Genomic DNA, 27,139 nt, shown 5'->3' on the forward strand with positions numbered 1-27,139 from the left:
TTTGAAGTAAAAAACATATTCAGACCAATATTTACAGGTCAGGTTGTGGTTCTGTCTGATAAGCCTTAAAAGAAGTTTTACCAATCAACCGACAAAACAAAGGGTTGAACAAAGTACAGGTCGTCATCTCCATTCTGTCCTTTCACCTTGATAAGGTCCAAGCTTCCTTTATTGTCGTTTGGTTCTCCATATAATAATAACAATTTATAACTATTGCAAACTGTTGTTTGGATAATGCTACATTGTTTCATCTAATAAGTTAATTTGGAGACTCGGGTAAAAGAAGGGAAAGCAGAGAAGATATTAAAAACAGTGTTTAAAGATTGGTCCTCTATAACAAATTATGAGGAAAGTAGAGGAGGAAGAATTTGGTTACTTTGGAGAGATATGATACGTATGACTCCGGTTTATAAATCGGATCAAATTGTTACCTGTTTGGTGGAGCTGCAGGGCGAGGAAGAATTTTATTGTTCGTGTATATATGCTAGCAACTCAGTTGAAGGGAGGAAAGAGCTATGGGAAGATTTGATGCATCATCACAACTCACCAAGATTCTGTAATAAAGCCTGGATGATCATGGGGGATTTCAATGAAATACTGGATGGTGCCGAGAGTTCGAGGTTTGATAGCATGAGTAGGATTCCCTGTGGGATGAGAGACTTTCAGAATTTGGTTCTTCATTGTCAGTTGACTGATATGGCATTCCAAGGTCCGCAGTATACTTGGTGTAACAAGAGGGAGGAAGGAGTTATTTGTAAGAAGCTTGATAGGGTTATGCTTAATGAAGTGGCTTTTAGAAGATTTGGTAATGCGTATTCGGTGTTTGAATCAGGAGGGTGCTCTGATCATATGAGGTGTAAGGTTCAGTTGTTTATGCAGAGTGAGAAGATCAAAAGGCCTTTCAAATATATCAATGCAACTGCTAGTCTTCCTGAGTTCATTCCGTTGGTTCAGGGTTATTGGGGATCAACTGAGAGACTATTTCATTCTACTTCAGCTATGTTCAGGTTTGCAAAGAAGCTAAAGCATTTAAAGCCATTGATTAGAGAGCTTGGTAGGAATAAGATGGGGAATCTGACGAAAAGAGCTAAAGAAGCACTGGATATACTCTGCGAGAAGCAAAAGGCCACTCTTACTACTCCTAGCGATGTAGCAGTGCAAGAAGAGTCTGTAGCTTATGGCAACTGGCTACATGTTGCTACTTTGGAGGAAGATTTTTTGAAACAGCGGGCTAAGTTGCATTGGTTAGAAGTGGGAGACCAGAACAATAAAACTTTTCACCGTGCTATCAAATCAAGACAAGCTCAAAACATGATCAGAGAGATAAGAGATAGATATGGTAGAGTAAAGACAAAGCATGCTGAGATAAAGGTGGAGGCAGAGTATTTTTTCTCAGAGCTATTGAACCATATACCTGATAACTATCAAGGAGTTGCTGAGGAGGAGCTGCAGGAATTACTTCATTTTCGCTGTAGTACAGAAGATTGCATTCTTTTAGAAGAGGAAGTGAAGGAAGAAGAGATACGAAGAGTCCTTTTTGCAATGCCAAACAACAAATCACCTGGACCTGATGGCTATCCCTGTGAGTTCTATAAAGCCACTTGGTCTATAATCTCTCAGGATTTTGTTGTCGCCGTTCAGTCAGTTTTCAAGTTTGGGTTCTTGCCGAAGGGGGTAAACTCAACAATTCTTGCTTTAGTTCCCAAGAAATTGGACTCAATGGAGATGAAGGACTATCGTCCTATAGCTTGCTGCAACGTCCTCTATAAGATAGTTTCTAAGATTTTGGCTAATAGATTGAAGGTGCTCTTGCCAAGAATCATTACAGAAACTCAGTCTGCTTTCGTCCATGGTCGATTGCTTATGGAGAATGTGTTACTCGCTTCTGAAATAGTCAAGGGGTACCATAAAGAAAATGTGACTCCCAGATGTGCAATGAAGATTGACATCTCCAAGGCATTCGATTCTGTGCAGTGGGATTTCCTGTTGAAGTGTTTGAAGGTATTGGGGTTTCCGGCAAAGTTCATGCATTGGATTGAATTGTGTGTTACAAGTCCATCATTCTCAGTTCAAGTAAATGGTGATCTGGCTGGCTATTTTCAAAGCTCGAGGGGACTTAGACATGGTTGCTCATTGTCGCCATATTTGTTTGTGCTCTGTATGAATGTTTTGTCGCAGAAGATTGATAAAGCAGTGCTAGATAAGAAGTTTAAGCTTCATCCCGGTTGCAAAAATCTCTCTTTAACACATTTGTGTTTTGCGGATGATCTTATGGTATTTGTAGAAGGCTCAAAGAAGTCAGTGGAAGGGGCTCTCTCAGTTTTTGAAGTATTTGAAAAGTGGTCGGGGTTGAAGATAAGTCTTGAGAAATCAACTATTTATATGGCGGGAGTGTGTGAGGCTGAGAAGATTAGTATTCTGACTAACTTTCCGTTTGCTACAGGAGAGCTTCCTGTGAGGTATTTGGGTTTACCTCTTATGACTCAAATCATGAGAAAGCAAGATTATTTACCACTGGTGGAGCAGATTAGAAGTCGTATATGTTCTTGGATGAGTAGATTTTTGTCATATGCAGGAAGACTCCAATTGGTTAAATCAGTACTATTGAGCATTGTTAACTTCTGGGCAACAGTCTTTCGTCTGCCTAGTTCTTGTGTAAAAGAAGTGGAGCAAATCTGTGCTGCATTTTTGTGGACAGGTCCTGCTCTCAAGACCACAAATGCTAAGGTAGCATGGGGTGATGTTTGCAGTTTGAAGAGTGAGGGTGGTCTGAGAATTAGGAACCTAAAGGAGGTTAACAAGGTTTACGGGTTGAAGCTGATTTGGAGACTACTAACTGGAGATGCGTTGTGGGGGAAATGGATTAAAGCCAATGTACTCAAGGGCAAAAGCTTCTGGGAAGTTAGTCAAAAAATGCAGAATGGATCTTGGATGTGGAGAAAATTACTGAAGCTTCGTGATGTCGCAAAGTCTTTTTACAAAAAAGAAATTGGGAATGGGAGGCATGTCTCATTTTGGTTCGACGTCTGGTCAGTCAAAGGGGCTCTGTTTGATATACTTGGGCCTCGAGGGATTATTGATTTGGGAGTAAGGAAAGAGGAGACATTGGAAGATGCTATTTTGAAAGTTAGAAGGAGGAGAAGACATCGTTTAAGTACGCTCAATGAGATTGAAAATGAGTTGGAGGTTATTTCGAATAAGCTAAATCCTGAGGTTGAAGATATTAGCCTTTGGAAAAGGGAGTCGGGGTATAGGAATGTCTTCTCTACTCGTGAGATTTGGCTAATGATTCGAGAAAGCAGACCTCAGTGTAGTTGGGCGAGAGGCATATGGTTTCCTCAAGCAACTCCGAAGTATGTGTTTATGGCGTGGTTGTCGGCAAGAAATAGAATGTCTACTCTAGATAGAATTGCCAAATGGAGCCAGAATATAGATACTGAGTGTGTGCTCTGCAAAAGTGCAATGGAGTCAAGAAGTCATCTCTTTTTTGAGTGTACTTTCTCTGCTCAAATTTGGGAGTATATTGTGAAAGGGATACTGTGTAGTGATTACACAACAGACTGGCTGGAGATATTGAGTATTATAACAGATCAGAAGAGGGAGAAGATGAGCTTGTTCTGTGTAAGATATGCGTTCAGTTAGTGATCTATACAGTTTGGAGAGAGCGGAATAGGATAAGGCATGGTGAGAAGGCTATGCCATTGCCCGTGATTCAGAAGATGGTAGACAAAGGAATGCGTAACAAAATTAATTTGATGAAGAGAGGAGTCAAAGGGATGGATAAGCTAATGCAATTTTGGTTTCAAACTAGATTGTAATTAGTATTAGCCATAGGAGTGGTTTGAGTTTGTGTTTTATTCCAAAGTAAAAAGGTTGCACTAGATTGTATAAAGGCTTTTTTGGATTGAATAAAATTTCACATTCATTCAAAAAAAAAAAAAATAAGTTAATCACCAAACCAGAAGACTTGGAGGCAGAGAAGGGAAGAGTTCCATTTTATTTGAAAACTAGGGTCGGCCCGTCCTGCGGGCGGGATGATAATTTAAATAATTAGAGTAAATATTTTTGATTTTGTTTAATATTTGTTTTTATTTTAAAATGTTTTGTTCTATATTAGTATGAAACATTATTTTATAGATTGTTATTTTTTTATACATTTTCATTTTCATTACAATTAACTAATTTTTTTAAAAAGATAGTAAGAATGTTTATTTGAGATTTTATTCTGTTTTAGTTTTAATAGTGTAGAATTGTTGATTTATTTGTTTAATTTGAAGTTATCTAGTTTTATTCATTCTCTTACATTATTTTATACCGTGTGTCTCTTATTTGATTATATAACTATATATATTATATTTTTATACAGTTGTTTATAGTTTTCTTGTTCTTGACATAACTTAACATATCTTTTAAATAAAACATTGATTTTTTATTTTTATATTTATTCTTTATTTCTGTATTTTATTCTAATTTTTCTTTAAAATTTTGATTATATATTAATTTATTTTATTGTGGTCTTAATTTCGTAGAAACTTTTTTAATCTATTATGTATTACTATTTGGTTGTATTTTTCTTTATTTTTTTAATTTTTTAATCTTGAGCTTCGTGATAAAGTGGTGGAATCATTTCATAAGCTTTGCGCTTTTTATATGCATTTGATAAAACGTGTAGACACAATATCTCTAAAAAATTGTTTTCATTCCTTTTCCGAAGTGTATGTATTTTAGATGAAATTATATATTGTGCACTAAAATAATTTTACACTGATGTTTTTTTTTTGTTAGATTGTAATTAAACTATTGACTAAAAAGGACTTTTGGGTTGCTAACATTTTACTAATAATTTAAGTTAATAGAATAAGATGATAAGGAATATAGAGTGTTTAATACATTTCTAAAAATTAAAATGTCAAATTTTTAGACAACTTATTTTGATGAGGTTCACATGAGTAGAGAGGGTTAAACCACATCCCTTATATATTATTTTAGGAGCACTCAAAATAAATAACCTTCACTTGATGTGTAATTTACATGAGTGCCATTTCCTACGTGGCAGCCTCACAAGCACTCTCACACTTTTTTTTGAAAGACCCTTTGTTTACTAGAATTATTACATCATATGCCATTAGTCATTACCATATAAATGTATACGATTTATATTCTTATATTATTTACGTGTAGATAGAGATCCGTGGTAACAATGGCATAATACTTTTGTGAACTATTATTTGCCTATTTTATTCATATTTCTTATGTTTCAATGTTTTATATAATTAATGTTTTATATAATTAATATGATACTACTTACGAAGTGGACGATATATTTCATAGTAATATAAGATTATATATCTTTTTATTATTTGTTATTTCTATAATTCAAATTTCAGGAGCAGCGTGGATGAATTTTGTTTTAGTCCATTATAATAATTCAGAAACGTCTAAGTTCAACTTATAATTAAAATTCTTTTGGTCGATATATTTCATATATTGGATAATATTAGACGCGGCTCCGTATAACTAAATATTGCTTGCTGAATATTATATCCTCTTGAAATTTTCATTATGATTAAACGTGGTCATAAATTATTTTTTGTGTTAATGACCGAGAACTTATACCAAAATTAAACATGGTCATAAGATGACGGTCTAATTTAGGCAACATGTGATTTGAAACGAATATTGATTTATTACATTCATTTATTACATACCTTTTTGTCGAGAATGAATTTTCGATTTATTGAAAATAAGGTAAGTGAATATTTTGCCTTGGACACCAAATACTAAGATTTAATCGCTTTGTGTAACAAACACAATAATTTTAATGCTGTTTCGCTTGAGGTATGTTATTTAAAAAACAAATATTAATTCTCAACCGAGACTGAGGTTATTATGTATATCATGATTTGCCATGATCTTCAATATTTATTATGTATCAGTTAGAACGTGTTTTATGGTATTAGGGCTTTGATTATAGATGTCGAACTATACAAATAAATGGAAACGTAAAATTATTGTGAATCATTTTTCCAAATATACCACGGACGAAATTGGCGCAACAGCATTAAAATTTGTTCTGATCAAGATTACAAATAAAATTATTTTCAATCGAGCTATTAATTCCTTCTAACTTGACTAGCTAGACCTATGCACCTCACATTTTTGTATGACTTTTATTCTTTACAAAAGTCATTAGTTACAATTTTGTTTTAATATTCAAATGTGTATATCAATGTAATGATATATTTGTTTAACGCTGGAGTAATATAAATTTAATATTAAAATGTGTATATCAATGTAGTATATTTTTTCTAATGTGATATATATATATATATATATATATATATATATATATATATATATATTAAATGAGTATATCAATGCAATTCAATATGTTTGACCGAAATAAAGACAGTTATTGTTTTCTATAATACATTACAAATTATAATCATGTTGTTATGATAATGGCAATCATCGCTATAAATGATAATCATGTCAATACCTGCTCGATATTAACTCAAACGGATTGATGTTACGAAGTAAATAAATTCAAATGGATTGATATTGCACTTATAAATCATAATTTATTGATATTACTTCAACCATGACATCAAATACTTTTTGGTGTAATATTGTATTTATCATACAATGTTTATGGTGTAATATTGAAGCTGTATTCTTTCCAAATTTTATGATCAATTAGGGATTGTAGACGTGATTTGTGGCGTGGTTATTTTAAAAAACTTCAAAGCTTATTTTATTTACATATCCAAAATTTCGTTGAATCGCTTAACATGAATAATATGTAATATTTGTGCATATGATTTTTATCTTTTAATATCTATATACAGTAAAACCTCTATAACTTAATAATCTCTATAAATTAATAATTTTTTTCGGTCTCGAGTTGGTTCGGTTCAAAATATGATACAAATCAATAAAATAATAAGATAATATTTTTTATACAAAATCCTATGTAAATATATGGTCCCATTAAAATCATAAGTTAATAATTTATATTTATACATATTATTATATTGTTTGTTTTGTATTCACAATGAAATTATCTTTATATCTTCTTAACACTTAATATATTTTTGATGATAATTAGTAATATTATATCTAAAAGACATTTAAGTTCTATGTAATATATATTATATACACCAAATAATATAATAAAATTTATAAAGATGTCAAATTTCAAAAAATAACAATTATTGTTTTATATACTAAAATCAAATGTTTTCTTATTTTAGAATAAATACATCTTAAACTAAAAAATCTAAATAAGAAAACTTTGTAAATTAATATTACTATAAATTAATAAAATTACAAAATCCAAATATTATTAATTTATAGAAGTTTTACTTTATTTAATATTTTAACTTAATGAAGTTTTTTCACCCTGCGCAGGGCGCAGGTTATCACCTAGTTCATCTATTATAATATCTATTGTGACTATGAATATAATTTTGCTCTTAGTAGCTTGTCACGTACGAAAATAAAAGATTCTCTATAGTTGCTAGTTGCTACTATATTGATCTCAAATTTCAAGAAAGCTAACGATCCCAAGAAAAAATAAGAACACAATTTGTGATTCTGAGTATCTTTTTTTCTTTCATTTTTCTATGTATAAAGGGTGTTCAACATAAGTTGCATCATCGTCAATAGAAAGAAACTATTAATGTCACATGTACTTGGTGTATCTGAGTATATCTCATTGTATAAACATCGAATGAAAAGTTTTAGTCAGACATACCAAAAGTGAAAAATGTAGAATTGAGAACGTTCAAATTAAAAGGCCTAACAGTTTCTTATAAAGTTTATATACAATGAAATATTAAAAAAACAAACTGAGAATACGGATTCCGCTGATGTGATCATGATGTACATGCACTTAACGAAAACATAATTCCTAAACGCAAGAAACGAAAAAAGCCAATTTCGAGAAACCTAGATTCCTCAAGGTGGTGAACAAAAAAAAAGATTCCTCAAGGTGAACACACACAAAATACGTTTAGTTAGAAAGAACTATTGTATTAATATTCTTCAAGGGTTAACTAATACGACCAGTGTATGTGAAGTCAGACACAGTCTAAGTATTTGTAGAATCTTGTTTTATGCAATTTGACGTTTTAATATTTCAGCTTTGAAGTTAGTCCCAGTCCAAGTATTTGTAGAATCTTGTTGTAGTAAAATAATCTTTTTCTCATGATGAAATCATTGTATTTCAACATGCAGTGTAAGTGATACTGATAATAAGTGAAGATGGATTTCATATAAAAAGTAGAGTAATAATTGTTGATGAGGATAGTAGCCAAGTAAAGATAAACAAATTGAGAGACATAAAACTGCAAGGTGAGAAAACTGAACTAGTGATGATCACTGTAGGCGGTTGTTATTCAGGTGATCTAAAGCAAACATGTGATCTAAAAACAATATTCCAGTGAAAAATCATAATTGTTGGTTTAGCATTTAAAAATTTGTGGGCATTGTTTGAATGTTATCAAAAAAATCCTTTTTTCTTTTTTTTTCTTTTAAAAATAGTTTTGTTCATGAAGGACTGATTGTCTTTTTGGGAGCTTGTGGGTAGTCTTGGAAAACAGACGTACGCATCAGTAACTATTGCTACAAAAAAACAGAGAGCGAGTCACAAAGTAAGCAGCATACTTTAATTGTTTAAAATACAGAAACTGAAATACTCTTACAATCGTGGGATTGATGATTAATGTTGCGAGAACAACCCTGGGATCCACCCGTAAGCCTTCCAGCGGGTTGTGAAACAATACAGCTTGTGAGCCGTGCATACTCATGGTCACAGACACATCACTGCCAATGGCAAACAGAGTAGGAAAAATTCAACGTGTAAGTTCATCAAAAAGGACGTTATCAGTTATAAAAGTGATGAGGGCCTTATGTCATAAATTATTAAATTGTTGAGGGTCTTAACCTGAAATAAATTGTTACCTGACGATTTTGATGGTTGCCATGACTCGATCTTTCCCTTTTGGAGGGTCACTTACAGTACTTTTTACAGCAGTAAGCTCACCAATAATGTCTGTGAAAAGAAGAACATGTAATTATCGAAGCAGTTAAAACGATGAGTTGGTAGAAACAGCCAAAAAATTGTTTACCTGGAAGATGGGTGTTGTTAGTGTTGTCTAGGCATAGTAGCTTATCGTGATTATGGAACCGGAAGCGTTCTTCAGGAATTGGAGAAACCGGTTCTAGTATCTCATCAAAACCGTTGAATCATTATACCGTATCGTAAAGTTTTGATTGGCTCGGACAACATCAAATCCGGTGACAGAGTACATTATACCCGCCTTGAAGGGTGTCTGAAAGTGAGCAGACGGTGGACGTAACAGTGGCTAGCATGAAAACCGTCTGCAACAAATAGAAAAGGGAAAACTTTCAACAATTTCAATAGAATTTAACTGCCAAATATGTACAATAAATACCTTCATGTAATAATTGATAATAAAAAAAAGTTTGATTTTTTTTTTCCAGAACAGAATGAATTAGAAGAACAGAATAACCTTGGCCATGTCAACACCCATAAGCTCGGTACACCACTCGGTCTTCAAATCAGCGAGAAAGATATATGAGTTAGCAATTCAAGCGAAATAGAACTTTCTACTGTTTTTAAGAATTCTGGGGATGATGTTTCTAGATGAAAGCTAACCTTTTTATATAGCTGGAGATCCACAGCCTTATAGGGAGATACAATTAATGAGGAAATCGTGGTAGGGATGGGTGGAAGAGTTAAGGCAATCGTTAATGATGATGATTCAATGCAGTTTGTAACGGTTCAGAAGGAAAATCCCTTCTGTAACGGAATGTACAGAGCCCGAGCAAGAGATTCGTCATGAAAATCTTTCATAGAAAACTTCCAGAAGACTTCATTGTCGATTGAGCTTTCAGATAACGAATGATGAACCCTAAATTTGTTCTTTTGTGTGAAGTAAAGCGTAGTCACCAAAGAATTGGGCTTAACAAAGCTTAACAAAGAAACCGTGAAGAATCAAAAGCCCAAACAAATATAAAACGTGAATAAATGAAACTCAGAGTTTTGGCAAAGAAGACATGTGTCACACTAATAGACTTTGAGTTTATGACCTGGAATCCTAGGTGGACACCCTAGGAGAGATTCAAACTCTATTTTATATAATTAGATCTTTGTTTTATTCAAAGAGAGATATTGAATGAATGACTTCCACTTATACAACCTTTGTTTTGTGCATTATTTTGCAGTTTAGCTATTTAATTAGACAACACATTTTCACCCTTTTGCTGTCAGTCTTCCAAGTTTCAACCGTTCCACCCTTTTGTTCTCACTTGGCTAATATATAAACATTCAAAATTATCCCATCATTGTTATCTGTTGTTTTACCTACAATCATAACCTTATCAAAAACTAACAAAGACAAAAAGGATTACAAAGAGAAAATATTTTGAGTTTATAAAAACAGAAAGAAAAGAAATACTTCAATCATATAAATGATCTTTATCCCTATGATTAGTGATAAATACTCGAAGCTTTCTTATTTTTAGAATTTAAGGATTTGGTGTCTTAAAATAGAAGAATGGACAACGGAAGGTCTTTAAGTGACAAAAAAGACATGAGAGCGCAAAACATGGCGACCCTCTGGTCCACTATTTGGAAGACGAAAGAAAGATCCACAGGATCAACATCAAACCCTCTCTCTGTCTGCTTCATTACCTAAAACAAGACAAAACATATGGCGAAGATGAGAGCGGATGGTCCGGTGGGAGAGATTGACACTCGTCCTCCCTTCCAATCCGTTAGAGACGCCGTTAGTTTATTCCGTCAAGTTAGCTTCTCTAAGCAACAACAACAACAACCGCGTCTCTCCTCCTCCTCCTCATCGCAGGTATGTATATTCTTACTTCTCTCTCATTACCTACCATTGTGCATTTCTTTTTTTTCTTTTTTTTTTTGCTAAAATTGTGCATTTCTTTGAAATACTTTTCTTTCTTTATTTTTTAAAGGAGGTGTCTGAAAAAGAGACGCAGCTTCTGTTAGCAGAACAAGAAATGGACAGAGTCCAGCTCTGTCTCGATACCTCTGTCAAAGCCAAAGCAAAAGCTCTCTCTGATCTCGACTCTGCTCAGCGAAACGCCTTTGACCTGAGGGCTAAACTAGAAGCCATAAAACAATCCAAAAACTCTGCCATATTAACCAAACACAAAATGAACCAACGGTTAGAGCAGCTTCAATCTCAAAACCGAGAAAAAGAGAGCGAGAGAGAGAGCTACATTTTAGCCACCGCGGAGCTACTCATGGCGAGGCAAAAGCTGGCGGAGATAGAACAAGAGTTCAGCATCTCCGTGGAAGAGAGGCTAGCAGAGCTTCAAAGGGCAGAGGAAGCAGAGTGTGCATCAACGGTTAACTCCCAAAAGATCAAAGACATGACACGTGAGATATTCGAGATGCGTGACGCTGCTGAGAGGTTGAAGTCAGGTGTTGATAGGATAAAAGAGGAAGAGGAAAAGATCAACGAGGAGAGAGTGGACATGGGAGAAACTTACGGGGATATGAAACGAGAGGCAGAGCAGAGGCTGGAGGATCTGAGACGAGGTTGTGACACTGAGCTGAGGGAAGACATAGATGAGCTGGCTGAGATATCTGCGGTGAACGAGCTTTTAGAAGAGGAGATCAAACTTGCTAGGGAGCTCAAAGAAGCCAAGAACGGGATGGATGAGGTTTTTCATGAAGAAAGATCATACAAAAGCTTGGTGGGGTCTCTCACGGTGGAGTTGGATGGTGTGCAGAGAGAGAACAGAGATCTGAAGGAAAAGGAAAAAGAGAGAGAAGTAGAATGGGTTGAAGCGAGTCGTAAGATCGACCAAATCATGCGTGAAGCAGAGAGGAGAAGACAAGAAGCGGAAGAGGTGAGGATGCACGTCGATGAACTGAGGAGAGAAACAGAAGGAAGGCGTAGAGTGATGTGTGAAGCAGTGAAGCAGCTGGAGATAGTTGGAAGAGCCGTGGCGAAGGCGAAAACGGCGGAGAAGAGAGCTGTGGAAGATATGAGAGTGCTTACTGATAAGAAGGAGAGTTTGACTCACGATGAGCCTGATAAGAAGATTAGAATATCATTGAAAGAGTACGAGGAGTTGAGAGGGAAGCATGAAGAGTCAGAGAGAATGGTTGAGTACAAGGCCAAAACGGTTGCTGCTCAGCTTGAAGAGATCAACGAGAGCAGAGTAGAAGGGGAGGTGATGTTGGAGGAGAAGATGAAAGAGATGGAAGAGGTAGAGTTGGCTATTGATGATGCGTTGAGAAACGCAGAGATTGCAGAGGAAGCACACTGCATCGTTGATGCTGAACTTAGAAAATGGAAGCCGCAAGAGTTGTAGTAGATGTTATTGATGTTTAGGTGATTAGAGTACTAGAATATGTCCATATATGTGTTTTGGGATAAACTGATAATTACTTAGAGTTGTTCATTAGTGCATTAACACTGTAACAAGACTTGAAAGATAGATTTTCAAGGGCATCTCTGTGTTTCTTCACGTTAGAATGTGGAACTGGACATTATACCATAATGGAGAACCAAATGCATACATGATACAACCGTCATTTCTCAGTTAATTGTTTTTTTTTGTCATCTGTTCATTTCTCACTTTCAGATTCCATTTTGCATAGTTTGAACGTAAACATTTAGAAAAGGTTTAAATGGGATTTAAACCATTACATCACAACTAACATCTAAACTTGATATAGCTAATTTTTTTAAAAGTATTATTTAGCACATAACAATTGTTTATGGGACTTAAATTGGTCCTAGTTTTTTTTTTTTTTTTTTTTTTTTGTAAACTAAATTGGTCCTAGTTGTGTAACATTAAAATCATATATATCCACAAAACACTGCAGAAACTGGTCTCTTAAAGTGAAAATAATACGTTTATATTGGTGTAGCTCTCTTTTTCTTTGTTCTCAAATTTAACAACGATTTGTGTATTATTTATGTATAACGGAAGTTTAATTAGCGGTAAAAATTACAAAACTTTGATCTATTATAGTGTGAGAGTTTTAAACCTTACCCATTGAAGGTAATGTCTTGTTTGCAGAGATTGCAGAGGAAGCACATTGCATCGTCGATGCTGAACTTAGAAAATGGAAACCATAAGAGTTGTAGCAGATGCTATTGATATTTAAATATTTAGAGAACTACTAGAATATGTCCATATACGTTTTTGTGGATAAACTGATAATTACCCAGAGTTATTCATAAGTGCATTGACACTGGAACAGAGACTCGAAAGATAGATTTTCAAGGGCATCTCTGTTTTCTTGATTTCAGAATGTGAAACTAGACACTATACCATAGTGGAGAACCAAATGTATACATGATACAATTGTCATTTCTCAGTTAACTGTTTTTTTTTTCTTAAATTGCGAACTGTAAGATATGCTAACACAAGTAACCAAAAGAAATAGAACACGATCTATATGTTATTTGCAAAATATATTTTTTTTGCTTTTGAGCTCTGCCGTTAATGGTTAATGTCATTTATACCTTATTTTTATCATTGTCCGGAAATTCGCTAGGTACAACGCGTGTAGCTGACGAGGGCCTAGCGAGTTATCAAAAAGACGGAAATACATCGGGGAGTACTCGGAAATTTTTTATAGGGTTGTAATTCTCAATAATGTATATATCTTAGATTTGTGGATTCCAAACATCATTATAGCCAGAGCCGTGCTTACCATGTATTGGAAAAGGCTTCCGCCTTAGGCCCCCAAATAATGTATAATTTTAAGGCCCCTAATTTCATAAAATTATTCTATTGAGCTAAAAGTATAGTTTAGTTATTTTCACCTTGTTTTGAATTTGACTTTTTCGATGACTGTGTTATTCTAATGAATTTCATGTGTAACTAAAATACTAAGAATTTCTTTAAGAGCTGTCATTGGTTCATAATGACAGTTCTGATTTTTGTTTTGCTTTTGTTATTTACTGTAATCTAATTTTTTCCTTACCATAAGTTGGCTGTTTGTATTTTATTTATAAACTATGATAGTTTGATGAAAGAGTTCATAGAAAAATAAGTAATAATTTTTAACTTATATTTTTAGCTAGTATTATTTTGTAAATTATATACTTTATCTATCATTATTTTTATTCAATACTTTGTTATTATCAATTTACTTTATTCTTTTATCATTTCAATTTAGATTATTATTTTTATCCTTCTAAAATACCAAATCATTATTTTAGTTTTTTCTAAAAAAATACTGTACCAATTTTCTACTTATGATTTTTGACTGTTACTTTTAGGTTACAAATTTAGAAAAACAATTTGTTTTGTGTCATTTTACAAAAATGGTTCTTATATTTATATTTTATATTAAGTTTTATTTTTGAAATTTGCCTTAGGCCTCCAAAAATCCTCGCACGGCACTGATTATAGCTTGGGCTTATTTGCTAAATAAGCGAGAAATGGAAATTAATTACATTTTAGGAGAAAGAGTAAAGAAAGATAGGAAGAGAAAGTAAAATAGAAAGTGGGATTTTGGTTAGTTAGTGAATTATAGTTTTTTTTTGTTATAGACCTAATTTCCCTTATAATTGTGATGCTTTATAGTTTTTCATTTATTTTGTTTTGTAAATTACAAAAAGACCTATGTCATCACCTTCTTCCTTCTTTATTCGGTCCTGCAACTAAAGTTTTTTTTTAACTAATTGCAACTAATTTGCATTCATAGTTTCTTATTTTATTATTTCTTTCGTTTTTAATTGCTTTTCTTGGTTCGTATACTATAATGACATCAGATTCATAAATATAAACAATTTTCAGAGGTCTTTTAGGTTTCCAAAAACAGCATTACGCGGCCGCATAGTCTCATACTACGTTCTCGGTGGTCAAAACACAGGATAACGTGGAATGCATCCGAACGCCACAGTGCGATTAACGATTTTGTGGACGATTACTTTGAAACTCGTCCGCTTTTTAGAACATGGATTTTATATACAATTTATTATATATTTAAAAATGAATTTTATACTAATAATATTATTATTAGATTTATATTAGATAATTGATTATAAATTAATATAATAAACTGTCAAAAACATGTATATTATGTTATTATCTGGAAATGATATTTTTCCATATAAAGGTAAAAAAAATTAAGATATATGATCATTTATAGTTAAATACTAATAAAGAAAAAATATTTGTATAAATATACTTTCTATAATATTTCTAATATGTGAGTATTTTTTTAAAATTACAACACAATAGTAACATATATATTTTGATGAAAAATAATTTCATATATAAATAATTTGATGTTTGATTTAAACTTTCTGAGAACATAAATAATAACTTATCATATTGGTTTTTGGATTAATAAGATATACACTAAAAAGTATTTGTAAGAAGATTATATCCGCATGTGCAAGCAAAACACTATGTATTTATATCTAGAAAGTAAACATATATGCACTATTATGTTTCCAAATTTTAAGATATTATATATCAATCAAATGAACTCCATATTTATTAGTTTGGAAAAAAACATATATGCAAGTTATACTTAGTTACTTTTATATATTGTAAAATTAAGAAAATATTGTGAAAGTAAACATATATGCACTATTATGTTTCCAAACTAACGGTTCATATGTTTATTCATCCAAGAAGCACTCTTGATGTGGAGAAGCTCTAGATACTCTCCTCCAGGAAGAACATCTTCTCCAGCAAGAGTATCTCCAGCAAACACATAAACAATATTTATACTGATAAGAAGAGAATAGAAAAGATATTGTATTGAGATGTGTCCACATAATCTCGCAACTGAAATCATCATGTTTCATTAATATTTGGACCCATTCTTCTAGTTGTATATTATATCACAAATAGAAATGTACAAGCATTGCCCACTTCATATTCTCAAGGCCATGAACATTAATTATCGGCTTTGGTGAGCATGATCGTGAGGAGATGTTGAGGCTTAAACGTGAAGCGAGGTTGAGGAAGATTGCAACTAAGCAGTTGGTTGTACCGATGACTCACTTGGAGAGAAGTCAAAGAAATGAAGAATGATAAACTAAATAAATGAACTATCAGTTTATTGTGTGTTCAAAAAGTGGTTTATAAAACAGTTAAAAGAGTGTTTAAATGTTTTTTTTGCAACAACCATTTTAATTCTCTTTTTTTTAATACTTGGAATTCAAAATGTGCTTACAACAATAAGCCTAACCATCTAGTAATAAGAAAAACTAAAAAAACACCAGTAGGTATTATATATCAATTTTATACAAATGTCAGAAAATATTAATTCAAAGATCAAGAGGAGAAACGTGAGACTGCGAGACACCATGCAAGAATAATGGAATTGCTTTTCAACATCTCTTTTGTGATGGGTCTCACCTACGACTCAAATGGCAATAGCTAGCCCAACCAAGTACGATCTTGCTTGTTACATACGACTGATGCTCATAGCAAACCAAGATACATCATCCTACACTCAAAATGATGAGAGATCACCTCTTTATCACGAAAAACCCATGCCTTCATAATCCGACAAGCAAAGACCAATTGATGATCTTCATAAAACCATTTTAACTCTCTCTCTCTCTCTGCAACTGCAAATTTTTAAGCACTTAGTTGTTCTAATCTATAGTTTGTAACAACAAAACTCTCAACATGAGATAGAAAAATTCATTTATTTATTATTTCTATATTTATTTTTAAAGGTGCACTACACTATTCACTTATAATATGATTGCACCAAATTACCAATTACAATTTCTATGAACCCACATCATGATCAACTTGAGCTCACTGCATTATGCACTAATGAAAATTCCAATTCTACAAATCTGAGTTCTTAAAAGATAACTGCATAAAGCATCAACACAACCAATTCACCATTTTACGTGCATCTTATTTTAAACTGCGAAGCTGCTTTCCTTCGGAGTTTTTTTTTTTGCTTTTGAGGCTTCGACCACTCGCAGCTCCTAGTCAACCCTCAAAATTCTTCTCTCTTTTTTATTTATTTCTGGTGAAGAGACTGCATGATGTCTTTTATTCAAAATAACGTCACGCAGTGCGATTACTAAATTCGGAAACGCTATAAAGTTTGTATCGAGCGGTAATACAGGTTGATGCTTCGTTGGATTTGCTGGAACTTAACCATTCCATTCCATTCCCGGTCTGTGTAGAGAAGAAAGAGATTCTGTACAGTTCTCGTCATCATCGTGATCTTAGGTGTTATTCGATTCGCTTTCGATTTCTTCAGCTCAATCCAATGTCTTACGCTTATCTCTTCAAGTATATCATCATCGGCGATACTGGTAACTCCTTTTGTTTCAATCCATTGAGAGATGAATCAGATCATTGTGACCTACCTATTCATGATTGATCTGAATGTATTTTCATTAGGGGAATTGATAGGGTGATTTATTGATTGATTTGTGTATTGTTGATTCTGATGATGATGATGATGATTTCAGGAGTAGGGAAGTCATGCCTTCTGCTTCAGTTCACAGACAAGAGGTTTCAGCCGGTTCATGATCTCACCATCGGTGTTGAGTTTGGGGCTAGGATGATCACCATTGACAACAAGCCCCTCAAACTCCAGATCTGGGACACCGTCTCTCTCTCTTTCTCCTTGATTCATTTACTCTCATTTTCTTAAAACTTGAAAAGAAAATTTAAAGCTTTTTATCCTTTTATGGGCTATGGCAGGCGGGTCAAGAATCCTTTAGGTCTATTACAAGGTCCTATTATAGAGGTGCTGCAGGGGCATTGCTTGTCTACGATATCACGAGGTAAAGTCATGGCCTTTTTTTTTTATGTTCTTATCATTAACTGACTCGATTGTGAAAGCAGTTTTGTTAGTCTAGTAGCAACTAAAAGTTGAGCATAATCTTGAAATACATAACATAAGCACTTCATCTGTATCTGTGGAAGTTATCATAGCTTTTTTATAAGGGGGACCTTTAACACCTAAAGATATATGAACTAGATTTTGTATTTGTGTAATGAGTAACCGTTTCACAGTTGAGACTAAAAATATTGTTCGGTTTGCAGGAGGGAGACATTTAACCACCTAGCCAGCTGGCTAGAGGATGCAAGGCAGCATGCTAACGCAAATATGACCATTATGCTCATCGGGAATAAGTGTGATCTTTCCAGCAGAAGGGCAGTCACCACAGAGGAAGGCGAGCAGTTTGCAAGGGAGCACGGTCTTATTTTCATGGAGGCCTCTGCCAAGACTGCTCAGAACGTCGAGGAGGTAAACAAAACCCCCCCACCCATGCATACCAATGCTGATATTTTTAGGATTAAATGTTGAGCATTTTGTAACCCACATGCTTTCTCTACTGTCCCCTTACTTTGAGAAGATTAGGTCGGTTGTAATTGTAACATATAATACCAGAATTAAGATTTAAGAGGGTGCGAGCAAGCATAACTCTTTGCACACCAGTAGAAATAATAATCATGATTTGTTGTGCTTTTAAAATTTTGATAGGCATTCATTAAGACAGCGGCAACAATATACAAGAAGATACAAGATGGTGTGTTTGATGTGTCAAATGAGTCATATGGAATAAAAGTTGGATATGGAGGAATCCCTGGGCCATCAGCTGGTAAAGACGGATCCACACCACAAGGCGGTTGCTGCGGCTAATATGTTAAATGGGTGTTTATATCATCATCATGTAAAAAAAATAATCACATAATGATGTAACAAAAAATTCTCCGATTCAAAAAATCCACGTGATGTTCGATTTGGTGGTGAATCTTGGAACTAATTTCTGATTTTTATCTAAAAAGATGTGTGTTTGCGTATCTAAGGATATGATTAGGGAGGGAAATGTAGTTCATTTGCAATCGATACAGTAGTACAGATGTGATTGGGCTCCATGTTGTACATGACAAGATGCAGAGAAGATGTATACAACAAATATATTAGAGTATTTTCTTGAGCTTATGTTTGTTAAGGTTGCGAAGAACGATGTCTTCCATGGTTTACTCGCTTTATGATGCAAAGCCGGAATCTTTTGCTGAAAGCCTCCAATCTTTCTCGTTTAGGCTTTTTTGCATCTGTTTCAACTCCTTTCTTCATTTTCTTCTCCTTCCTCTCCTCTTTTTCTTCTTCTTCTTCTTCTTCTTGTCTAGTGGATTCTATTGGCAACTCTTGTGTGTTTCCAACATCAGATTTCTCAACCTGGAAGGGCATAGATCAGAAACTAAATCCAAACATCAAACTGTTTTGTATATACAAGATTCAAAGAGCATTAACCTGATCACCACCATGGTCGACGGTCAAGCTCTCATCTTCTTCAGAACCTCCTAGTGAAGAGCATCTTCCCCAGCTTTCCCTGTTAGAGCTTGTGAATGAACATCCTTCTTCAAACTGATCAATAGGCATCCCCTGCCAAATAACAACAATCAAAAACATATATTGTCACCACAGCTCATAAAGGCCAACACAGAGCTCCAGTTACCTCAGGTTCATCAATGTTGTGATCATTGTCTTCTTCTACAAGCACGTCATCCTGTTTCATTAACAATTTTGATTTAATCAAAAAGAAAACAATCCCAGTAACAGAAAATAAAAAAAATTCATGTGAAGAGATGTAAGTATACAGTATTCATAATGGGCATGGCTTCTGAAAGGAGCTCATTTGTTGGCTTTGTGGTTAGAGAGGCAGGAGGTGCAGAAGAAGAAGAAGAACTCGCAACATCAATACATGCCGAACTAAGACCAGAGATGATCTCATACAGAAAATTCTGGCAGTACAAAAGAAACAAAACCAAGCAGTTAGATTCTTGTGCACTATGTTTCACCATGCTAACTGTACTGGAGACTAATCCATAGAAGTGTAGACATATAAACAGACATGATATTTGGATTAGTTGATCCAGTGGAGTGCCAGATTACCTCGTCCAAACCAGCAGCGCTATAACTTTCAAGTTTAGATGAGCATGCTGAAGGAACTTGAGGCGGGCGTAGAACATTGTAGAAGAATATTAACACTGAATCATAGTAAAACTGCGGCCGTGAAGAGTTGTGATCACCATCAAACTTAATGATGTTTTTGTCTCCCTGCATTGTTGTCACCAAAAGATTTGCTACAATACAATTAAAAACAACACTTACATAAATACAAAAAAAAAGATGGCAATTTTGTTCTAACCGCATAGCACTTGAGAATGTGGTCAGAGTGATGAGGTTGAATGAATTTGTCTCCACTTGCGTGCCCAAATAAAGCTGGAATAAATGTCTTTGGTGAAACCTGGGCGAACAAAAATCGAAAAGTTCATGCTAGATTACTTGGAGCAAGTGTCTAATTAAGAATACAGGGAGAGAGGTAACTACATAATACCTTGAGACAATTGAGATCCATGATATTGAACTTTGCCTTTTTCTGAATCACTCGCCGCATGTACTGCACAGCCACTTTAACCTGATTGATAAAGATGAGATTTAAGTTTCACTGCAAGCATAAGAGAATGTCTACAGTATGCTATATTGGACTCTTGTAGCCATGTGAAGATATAAGCTATGACTTGGGAAAAAAAAGAGAGCATACTGTGAATTTCGGAAGTCGGATCTTGTAGACATCCACTAGTTCCATCATGAGATCAAATAAATTTGAGAATGCACTGTCTAAGACCATTCCAGCAATTGAAGGATCTTCTGCTCCATAAAGAAGGCTGCACATTGTATTAACCACTTTGTTAAATTATGAAGGAGAATGTGGAGACTTGACACACATTCCCAGATCATAGACATTAAGAAAGCTGCTTGAGACAATAAGAGCTAGTTCAAGAAGTAACCTGGTAACTGCTCCCATAGATCGTCCCCAAAGTCCAATACGAGACACATGATTGCTGTTTCTTAGGTAAGATACAACAGTCTTGAGATCATCTTTCTAGCTTAAGTTTAACAAGCAAAAAGGTTAGTGTTAAGACAAGGTTATGAAAAGTAGTAAGTAAAGACAAGGAAAACACACCTCATGCCAGCCAAGGCTAACATAATCACCATCAGATAAGCCAGAACCGGAGAAGTCAAGTGTGAAAACAGTAATGTTAGATGGAAGAAGAACCATAGCTGCCTCATTTGCATCTGCCCTACATCCACTGATCAAAGAAAAATGAATTAAAGTTCTTATTATTTCCCAAGAAGAGGAGTGCAGAAGTCTTTAGTAATGTACCTGTTACCATGGCAGTATATAACACAAGGAAGAGGAGGAGTATTCTCCAAAGAAGATGAAGGAATGTAGTGACTGCAACGCAAGGTGTGACCCCTTGAATTTGTAAGCTACTTCAGAGAAAAACACAAGACCTGTAAGATTAGCCACAAGTTGGAAACCACTAACTGAAGAGGACAGTAACTGGTTTTGCACATCATACTTGCCTCCAAGTCTTGTCTTTTACACTTTGTGCCACCGATGCTAAAGTCCTTCTCCCACAAATACTGATCAGGATCATACTCAGCCCTGTCAAAGTCCCCATCCAACAGCTATCAATCAGTTGAATGATGCAAGAAGAAAGGTTGAGACTTTAGAGAAGCAACAAAAAGGTACCTGGGAGGACGAATAACAAAGTTGATGAACTGATCAATCATCTTGAGTCCTCCAAGTACCAATGAACTCATGAGCTACACTGCATCCTACACCTTGTTCTCTACAGACATTGAGTAAAACCTCTAAGAGACTATACACGTGGCATCGAAAGTATCATGCTTTGGAGAAACCCATTTCCCATATAAGCTCCGAGATGCTCAGATCCCAAAAGACAAGAAGAAAGTTGACAGCTTTTTGCTGAAAAGCAAGTAAGACCACCCAAAAGTTACCTACTACTACGGTAGCTGGAAGGGATTAAAAAGAAAAAAAAAAGAAAGCTTTATAAAGGAATAATAATGACATAAGAGACAGATCTTGAAATGAGTCAACACTTGAAAAAACCGAGATTGGTGAGAGGGACAAACTATTCAAAGGCCGCGGCTTTTAGAGTTGGGGAAATGAAAAAGGTAAGGGATCAGGTTTCAGATCTCGAGATGTTGTTAGTTACTCGAGAAAGTTAAGTAACCAGGAAACGGTGTTTATTTGGAGAGTCGAACACGGGTCCTTTAGGTAACCTCTTTGGTGGTTCAGAGTGAGTTTGATGCTCCTTTTCGTCTCCAGCTCATCATAATTGATTAGATGGACCACCTGTAAAGCTTAGATTTATGTAGGGAAAAGTCGTCGTGAGGTTACTGTTTCCTTTCCTCTCCAGCTCATTAAGTGACAATGATGCATGGATAATATCTCTTACTCTGTAAATGTTAATCAAATTAAGAAACTATCTAATTTTTTTTTAACTTTAGCCGGGTGATGTTAGTGTGACGTCTAACAATCAAATATACATCGATTGAAGCATCATGTTATAATCATCTAGATGGTTAGTTATATTTGAGTCTTTAGATAATCATCTAAAATGATGGTTCACATTTACATATATACTTCCAAAATAATTTTACCTTTTATAGATAAAACCGTTTGGTCCTGAGCTAAAACTCATTAACACTGGATTTAGGCGTTAAAATGTATGAAAGAATATAAAACAACAAGATTTCTATTGGAATAGTTTTTGGTTGCTAAAATATGTTCCATTGGAACAGTTTATAGCAATTTATTATTTATGTTTTATGTCTTAACTTTTAAGCGATCAAATACGTAAAACAGAATCATAAATGGAGAAATTGAGCTTGCGAGCTCAGAGCAGCTTGGCCTAGATTAGGCGGAAAACTGACTTATAATAGAGAACTGGATTTTTTTAAAGAAAAAAATTGAAGAGTCTCCTCATTCTATTTTCCAGATTTCCAATCTTAATGAAGAAATATAAGTCATAAACATCCATAATTTGTATAGTTTATTTGTTAGGAATGGACCAATATTTTTTTTTCAAATATACATGGAAAATACACCACAGAATAAATAAATGAAAGATCAATTATTTAAGTGGGAAAAGAGTAAGAAGAGATTGAGAATCCCCCTCAGTGGCAGTCATTTGATTTATTTAATTTTCCAAATACTATACGGAAAATGTATTAAGTTGGCACTAAAAATAATGTTTACTATACTAAGATTACATTTCAATTCTACAAAGACCACTGGTAACTTCATTTGTTTGTGTTTTCATGGGTTCATTGTTTAGCTGGTCAGAACATTAACATCTATCATCTCTCAGAGGAAAACGATATTGTCATTACTCCAAGAATCTGCTGAAAGGAGATTGCATTTCAAATAATCTCCTGAAAAGCTTCAAAGACCACAAAGCTTACTAGTGCCTTCTAATCTGATTTCTTTGTGTTTATTCTTTAGTTGACTATCTACTGTAACATGTCTCTTTACACACTCAAAGGAAGAAGATGGTAAGGAAGAAGATGGTAAGGAAGAAGAATGCTAAAAAAAAAAGAGAAGAGCATAAGACAAAGTTTTGAGATGAGGAAACACTTTTCTAGGTGACCTGGATTTTGATGATTGGTGTCATTAGCAGAGGCCTTTTTAAACTAATGTTAAAAATGTTTAATTACTCTTAATTTTCCTCTCGAGAACCAAATTTCTTTGATTTTCTCAAGATATATTACTGATGCGGAATTTGCTTCCAAAATGACTTCAAGTGAGGTTGTCAAATCCATAGTATGTTGCTATGTTTACTAATCAAGATCTCCATGTGTATCTTTACACATGCTTTTTGATGGGTTTTATGACATAAGATACAGTTTGCAGTAATCTTTTGCACCTTTTCTTGTTGCTGGCGGAGTATCTATGTACTATGTTTGCGTAGATATGCATTAGGGCTCTTATATCAATACACTGGTTTATGTAAATGGGAGAATTTTCTTGGAGGTTCTACAAAACCAGTGGAGTCCATATTATGATGTTTGCTGTCTGTACCAACTATACCAACATCTCTCAATGCATCCCTTAGAAGTTTAAAATTGTTTTTCTATCATTTTACCCTTTGTTTTGAGACAAATCCGAATATCTCCTGCAAACTCAGATAATGTCTAGTTAGTTATAGGCTGTGTAAAATTCAGGGCTTGTTTGTGTAAGAAACTTAACCGCTATAAAAACACTGTACAGAAACACTATAATTGGTGGGTTTTGTTTGTGGGTGTAGGTACATTTTACATGTAAACAACGATTATCTTTGTGACGAAGAAAGTGTATGCGACGAAGGTAAAACACTTGAAGAAATCCGAGCTTGTATTCGAAGAGAAACATAAACAGAGTGATACAATCAATTTTATGGAAAGGCAAGTTTTTGGGGGTGACTTAGAGTTCAAGACAGAGTAGAGTAAAAGGTTTTGCTTGAATGAATCAGTTTAGAATAGGTTTCTCTAGAGGTGGATCAATCAACAATTTTAATTGGAGACACATAGACAATAAAAAAGTTTTTGATGGAAGCACTTTTATAGTTTTCTTCACTAAACTTATGATATTTGATAATTTAATTTAAATTACTAAAGGAAAAATAAAATTCAGTACGGACTCGTGACCCGGGCATGATTAATCCTAGTTTCTTAGCTGAGATTCTAATTTGTGATTTGGACATTTTTTTTTACATTTTCGGTTAAGAAACAATTCTTATATCTCTTATTTAAGAGACGATTCTTAGTTTTCTTAGTTAAAATTTTTAAAAAGTTAAGAATCATCTTTTAACCAAAAACTAAGAACTCCAGTTAAGAAACTGGGGTTAATCATGGTCTGAGTTTCTCTTCATGTTTTAGTATTTCGAGAGAGGTGTTGGAAAAATCAAAACTAAGATATATAGAAACTTTGAGCTACCAATGCTCATTATAAAATGTTACAAAAGCTAGAGTCTAGGCATCTCTGTGACAAAAAAAAAAGAGTCTACGCATCTAAGGTGCAAGTGTGAACATCAATGCCACAAAACCACGTATTTGATGATTGTAGGACGGCTACAACAACAGCGATCATATACACACGAAGAAGCACAGTGTTAATTGGGCCAGACCATACATGCAAGACCTTCATGTACACAAGAACAAGTTAATGAGACCACACTATACATACACAAGCCCGCGATACTTGGATCTACAGCGTTACATTGTGCAGTTAGTTTTGCACGTGCAAAGATATGCGTTTCCTCTTCAAAGCTAATATAAAGATTGACTTTCGGTTTTTGGTCTGAACTATAACCATAATTTATTTTGAATATAAATAAATTAATAATAAAAATGAAATTAGTTACGATTGATTAATAATGTAATGTTTTAGCTGATTTGGATAGTTCATTTATGTAGATTAACTAAAAATTACATAAATATTTTAATATTGTGCAAATATAATCGTCGTAGTGATTAACTTGAACCATTAGAATTCGAATTCCGAGCACTAAAAAATTAAGATTTTGACATTGCCATAGATAAAAGATCAACCATCAAATTTTAGCATCTGATATTAGTCCAATAGGTGGATGAATAACATAGATTGCAATCGTGGGCCTAGTCTGGATTTACAATGATGTAGACAAAGATATTTCTGTAAAATATTTATATTATAGCTATCGGACATATAAAATCTGTTAAAATTATCAGTTATCTAAATAGTAATTTAAATTCAATGTTCAAAACATTTAGATCTGTAAAAATATTTATATTACAAAATATAAAATACATTTAAATTTACCAAAAAATGATCGCAGAAAATGTACTTTGTATATATATTTAGTTTAAAAATGTTTATTTTCATTTTAGGCAACAATTGATAAGTAAGCAGCACCGCCAAGAATCAGAGAGGATATTTTAATATTCCAATTTAACGGAGGCGTAACTCCCTCTCTCCAAGTCAGGGACTCATGACGACTCATTCACAATTCCAACTCCTCCTCCTAGCGTGTTCTTGAGGAAACGATCATCTTCCTCCTCCTTTCATTCCGCCCGATCGAAATCGAACCCTAAGAGAATTTCATTCTACGCCTTCTCTTCTACATATATCCACGCATCGTCTCGGATAGATTGTTTGATTTTGTTTTCCCGTTTTACTTGTGAGAAGTTTTTTTGAGATTTGCAGGATAGGAAGATGTTGGAAGATCAAGTAGCTTACTTGTTACAACGGTACTGGGGGAACTACGTTAGGGGATTGAGTAAGGAAGCCCTTAAGATCAGTGTCTGGCAAGGTCAGATTGCTTTCTTCTTTTTTCTTTTGACTTTGATTGAGAGCTGGTTAGATTTTGTGTTGTAGTTGGTTCTCTCATTTGCAAACTAAGGAACGGATCGACTTAATAAAAGGATGAATTTTAGTTTTTTTTTTTTTTTAGTTTTTTCATTTGTTGATATAGTAGCTCTGGGTTCAACTTAAATTTCCTCAGGAGATGTGGAGCTGAAGAATATGCAACTAAAAACAGAAGCACTTAATGCTTTGAAATTACCTGTCAAGGTTAAAGCTGGATTTCTTGGATCTGTCAAACTCAAGGTGTGTTTGTGTTTTCTCTTCTGTCTGTCGTATCTAAGCTATAAAGTATATCCACTTGAGTTCCTTAATTTTCTTCCCGTTTTTTCTACACATTTACTCATAAATTGTATTTCAATTGCTGTTGTAGTCTCTGTAAGTGCGTAGTATCATACATTAGTAGTACATTTTTTTTCTGGGCATGGATCTATTCATGAATTTGCCTTCCTATTACAGATTTTTCTACTTCGGTACACCCATTTACTGATACGTTTCAAAATCATCTTAGGTACCATGGAGCAGGCTTGGCCAGGAACCTGTAGTGGTTTATCTTGACCGGATTTATGTATTAGCCGAACCCGCAACTGATGTTGAAAGGATGTAGTGAGGATTCTATCCAGGAGAAAAAAAGAAAGCTAATACTGGAGATTTGGTCGCTCATGTTATGATTATTTCCATTATCTAATTTCAGTCATTGAATCACTTTTATGTTTGCAATATACAGGAGATGGAAACGAAACTAGTAGAAAGAGCTCGTCGACTACATACTACGGAAATGGTGTGTCTAGTGCTACTCATTCGAACTAGATAGCGTGGGGAGAAATACTGTACTGAACTAACTACCATATTTTCTTGTTTTCTTATTAGAATAAATCATGGGTTGGATCATTGGTCGACACAGTCATTGG

At 34.3% G+C, this 27,139-nt stretch overlaps 4 protein-coding genes and 1 long non-coding RNA gene across 7 annotated transcripts; 3 read left to right on the top strand and 2 right to left on the bottom strand.

The window, feature by feature from the left end:
* Positions 1 to 8,124: 8,124 nt before the first annotated feature.
* Positions 8,125 to 10,168, bottom strand: LOC130498394 (uncharacterized). The gene is made up of 6 exons (XR_008937293.1): positions 9,683 to 10,168; positions 9,537 to 9,578; positions 9,132 to 9,384; positions 8,965 to 9,055; positions 8,706 to 8,826; positions 8,125 to 8,625 (listed from the first exon to the last, which is right to left on the bottom strand). It is a non-coding gene; the product is annotated as an uncharacterized LOC130498394 (long non-coding RNA).
* A 571-nt stretch (positions 10,169 to 10,739) lies between these two features.
* On the top strand, positions 10,740 to 12,716 carry LOC108833638 (putative WEB family protein At4g17210). The gene is made up of 2 exons (XM_018607050.2): positions 10,740 to 10,892; positions 11,011 to 12,716. The coding sequence occupies exons 1-2, from the start codon at positions 10,740 to 10,742 to the stop codon at positions 12,379 to 12,381; spliced, it is 1,524 nt and encodes a 507-aa protein (XP_018462552.2). The 3' UTR covers positions 12,382 to 12,716.
* A 4,464-nt stretch (positions 12,717 to 17,180) lies between these two features.
* On the top strand, positions 17,181 to 18,828 carry LOC130498600 (ras-related protein RABB1c-like). The gene is made up of 5 exons (XM_056992077.1): positions 17,181 to 17,330; positions 17,490 to 17,629; positions 17,725 to 17,807; positions 18,070 to 18,274; positions 18,512 to 18,828. The coding sequence occupies exons 1-5, from the start codon at positions 17,285 to 17,287 to the stop codon at positions 18,668 to 18,670; spliced, it is 633 nt and encodes a 210-aa protein (XP_056848057.1). The 5' UTR covers positions 17,181 to 17,284; the 3' UTR covers positions 18,671 to 18,828.
* Position 18,829: 1 nt separating this feature from the next.
* On the bottom strand, positions 18,830 to 21,876 carry LOC108821264 (uncharacterized). Of its 3 annotated transcripts, none has more exons than XM_018594311.2 (13): positions 21,576 to 21,876; positions 21,407 to 21,488; positions 21,204 to 21,310; positions 21,003 to 21,129; positions 20,827 to 20,921; positions 20,580 to 20,703; positions 20,373 to 20,453; positions 20,184 to 20,282; positions 19,928 to 20,092; positions 19,633 to 19,776; positions 19,491 to 19,541; positions 19,286 to 19,417; positions 18,830 to 19,210 (listed from the first exon to the last, which is right to left on the bottom strand). In XM_018594311.2, the coding sequence occupies exons 1-13, from the start codon at positions 21,644 to 21,646 to the stop codon at positions 18,980 to 18,982; spliced, it is 1,509 nt and encodes a 502-aa protein (XP_018449813.1). In that variant the 5' UTR covers positions 21,647 to 21,876; the 3' UTR covers positions 18,830 to 18,979. The 3 variants fall into 3 exon arrangements, with proteins under 3 accessions (XP_018449813.1, XP_056848054.1, XP_056848055.1); XM_056992074.1 differs by having other exon boundaries at positions 21,403 to 21,488; XM_056992075.1 differs by lacking the exon at positions 21,576 to 21,876 and having other exon boundaries at positions 21,204 to 21,313; positions 21,403 to 21,489.
* Positions 21,877 to 25,791: 3,915 nt separating this feature from the next.
* Positions 25,792 to 26,874, top strand: LOC130498599 (uncharacterized). The gene is made up of 3 exons (XM_056992076.1): positions 25,792 to 26,178; positions 26,371 to 26,474; positions 26,740 to 26,874. The coding sequence occupies exons 1-3, from the start codon at positions 26,082 to 26,084 to the stop codon at positions 26,833 to 26,835; spliced, it is 297 nt and encodes a 98-aa protein (XP_056848056.1). The 5' UTR covers positions 25,792 to 26,081; the 3' UTR covers positions 26,836 to 26,874.
* Positions 26,875 to 27,139: the final 265 nt, after the last annotated feature.

This window comes from Raphanus sativus, chromosome 8, assembly GCF_000801105.2.
Source record: "Raphanus sativus cultivar WK10039 chromosome 8, ASM80110v3, whole genome shotgun sequence".
NCBI classification, from domain to species: Eukaryota; Viridiplantae; Streptophyta; class Magnoliopsida; order Brassicales; family Brassicaceae; genus Raphanus; species Raphanus sativus.

Excerpts from the sequence above, each read along its gene's own strand:
- LOC108833638 (XM_018607050.2), top strand. The coding sequence starts at position 10,740 with ATGGCGAAGATGAGAGCGGATGGTCCGGTGGGAGAGATTGACACTCGT. Across the intron at positions 10,893-11,010 it reads CCTCCTCCTCCTCATCGCAG|GAGGTGTCTGAAAAAGAGAC; the intron begins GTATGTATATTC and ends TATTTTTTAAAG.
- LOC130498599 (XM_056992076.1), top strand. The coding sequence starts at position 26,082 with ATGTTGGAAGATCAAGTAGCTTACTTGTTACAACGGTACTGGGGGAAC. Across the intron at positions 26,179-26,370 it reads TAAGATCAGTGTCTGGCAAG|GAGATGTGGAGCTGAAGAAT; the intron begins GTCAGATTGCTT and ends AAATTTCCTCAG. Across the intron at positions 26,475-26,739 it reads TTGGATCTGTCAAACTCAAG|GTACCATGGAGCAGGCTTGG; the intron begins GTGTGTTTGTGT and ends AAATCATCTTAG.
- LOC130498600 (XM_056992077.1), top strand. The coding sequence starts at position 17,285 with ATGTCTTACGCTTATCTCTTCAAGTATATCATCATCGGCGATACTG. Across the intron at positions 17,808-18,069 it reads CTTGTCTACGATATCACGAG|GAGGGAGACATTTAACCACC; the intron begins GTAAAGTCATGG and ends TTCGGTTTGCAG. Across the intron at positions 18,275-18,511 it reads CTGCTCAGAACGTCGAGGAG|GCATTCATTAAGACAGCGGC; the intron begins GTAAACAAAACC and ends AAATTTTGATAG.
- LOC108821264 (XM_018594311.2), bottom strand. The coding sequence starts at position 21,646 with ATGAGTTCATTGGTACTTGGAGGACTCAAGATGATTGATCAGTTCATC. Across the intron at positions 21,489-21,575 it reads TTTGTTATTCGTCCTCCCAG|GGCTGAGTATGATCCTGATC; the intron begins GTACCTTTTTGT and ends GGACTTTGACAG. Across the intron at positions 21,130-21,203 it reads ATATACTGCCATGGTAACAG|TGGATGTAGGGCAGATGCAA; the intron begins GTACATTACTAA and ends TTCTTTGATCAG.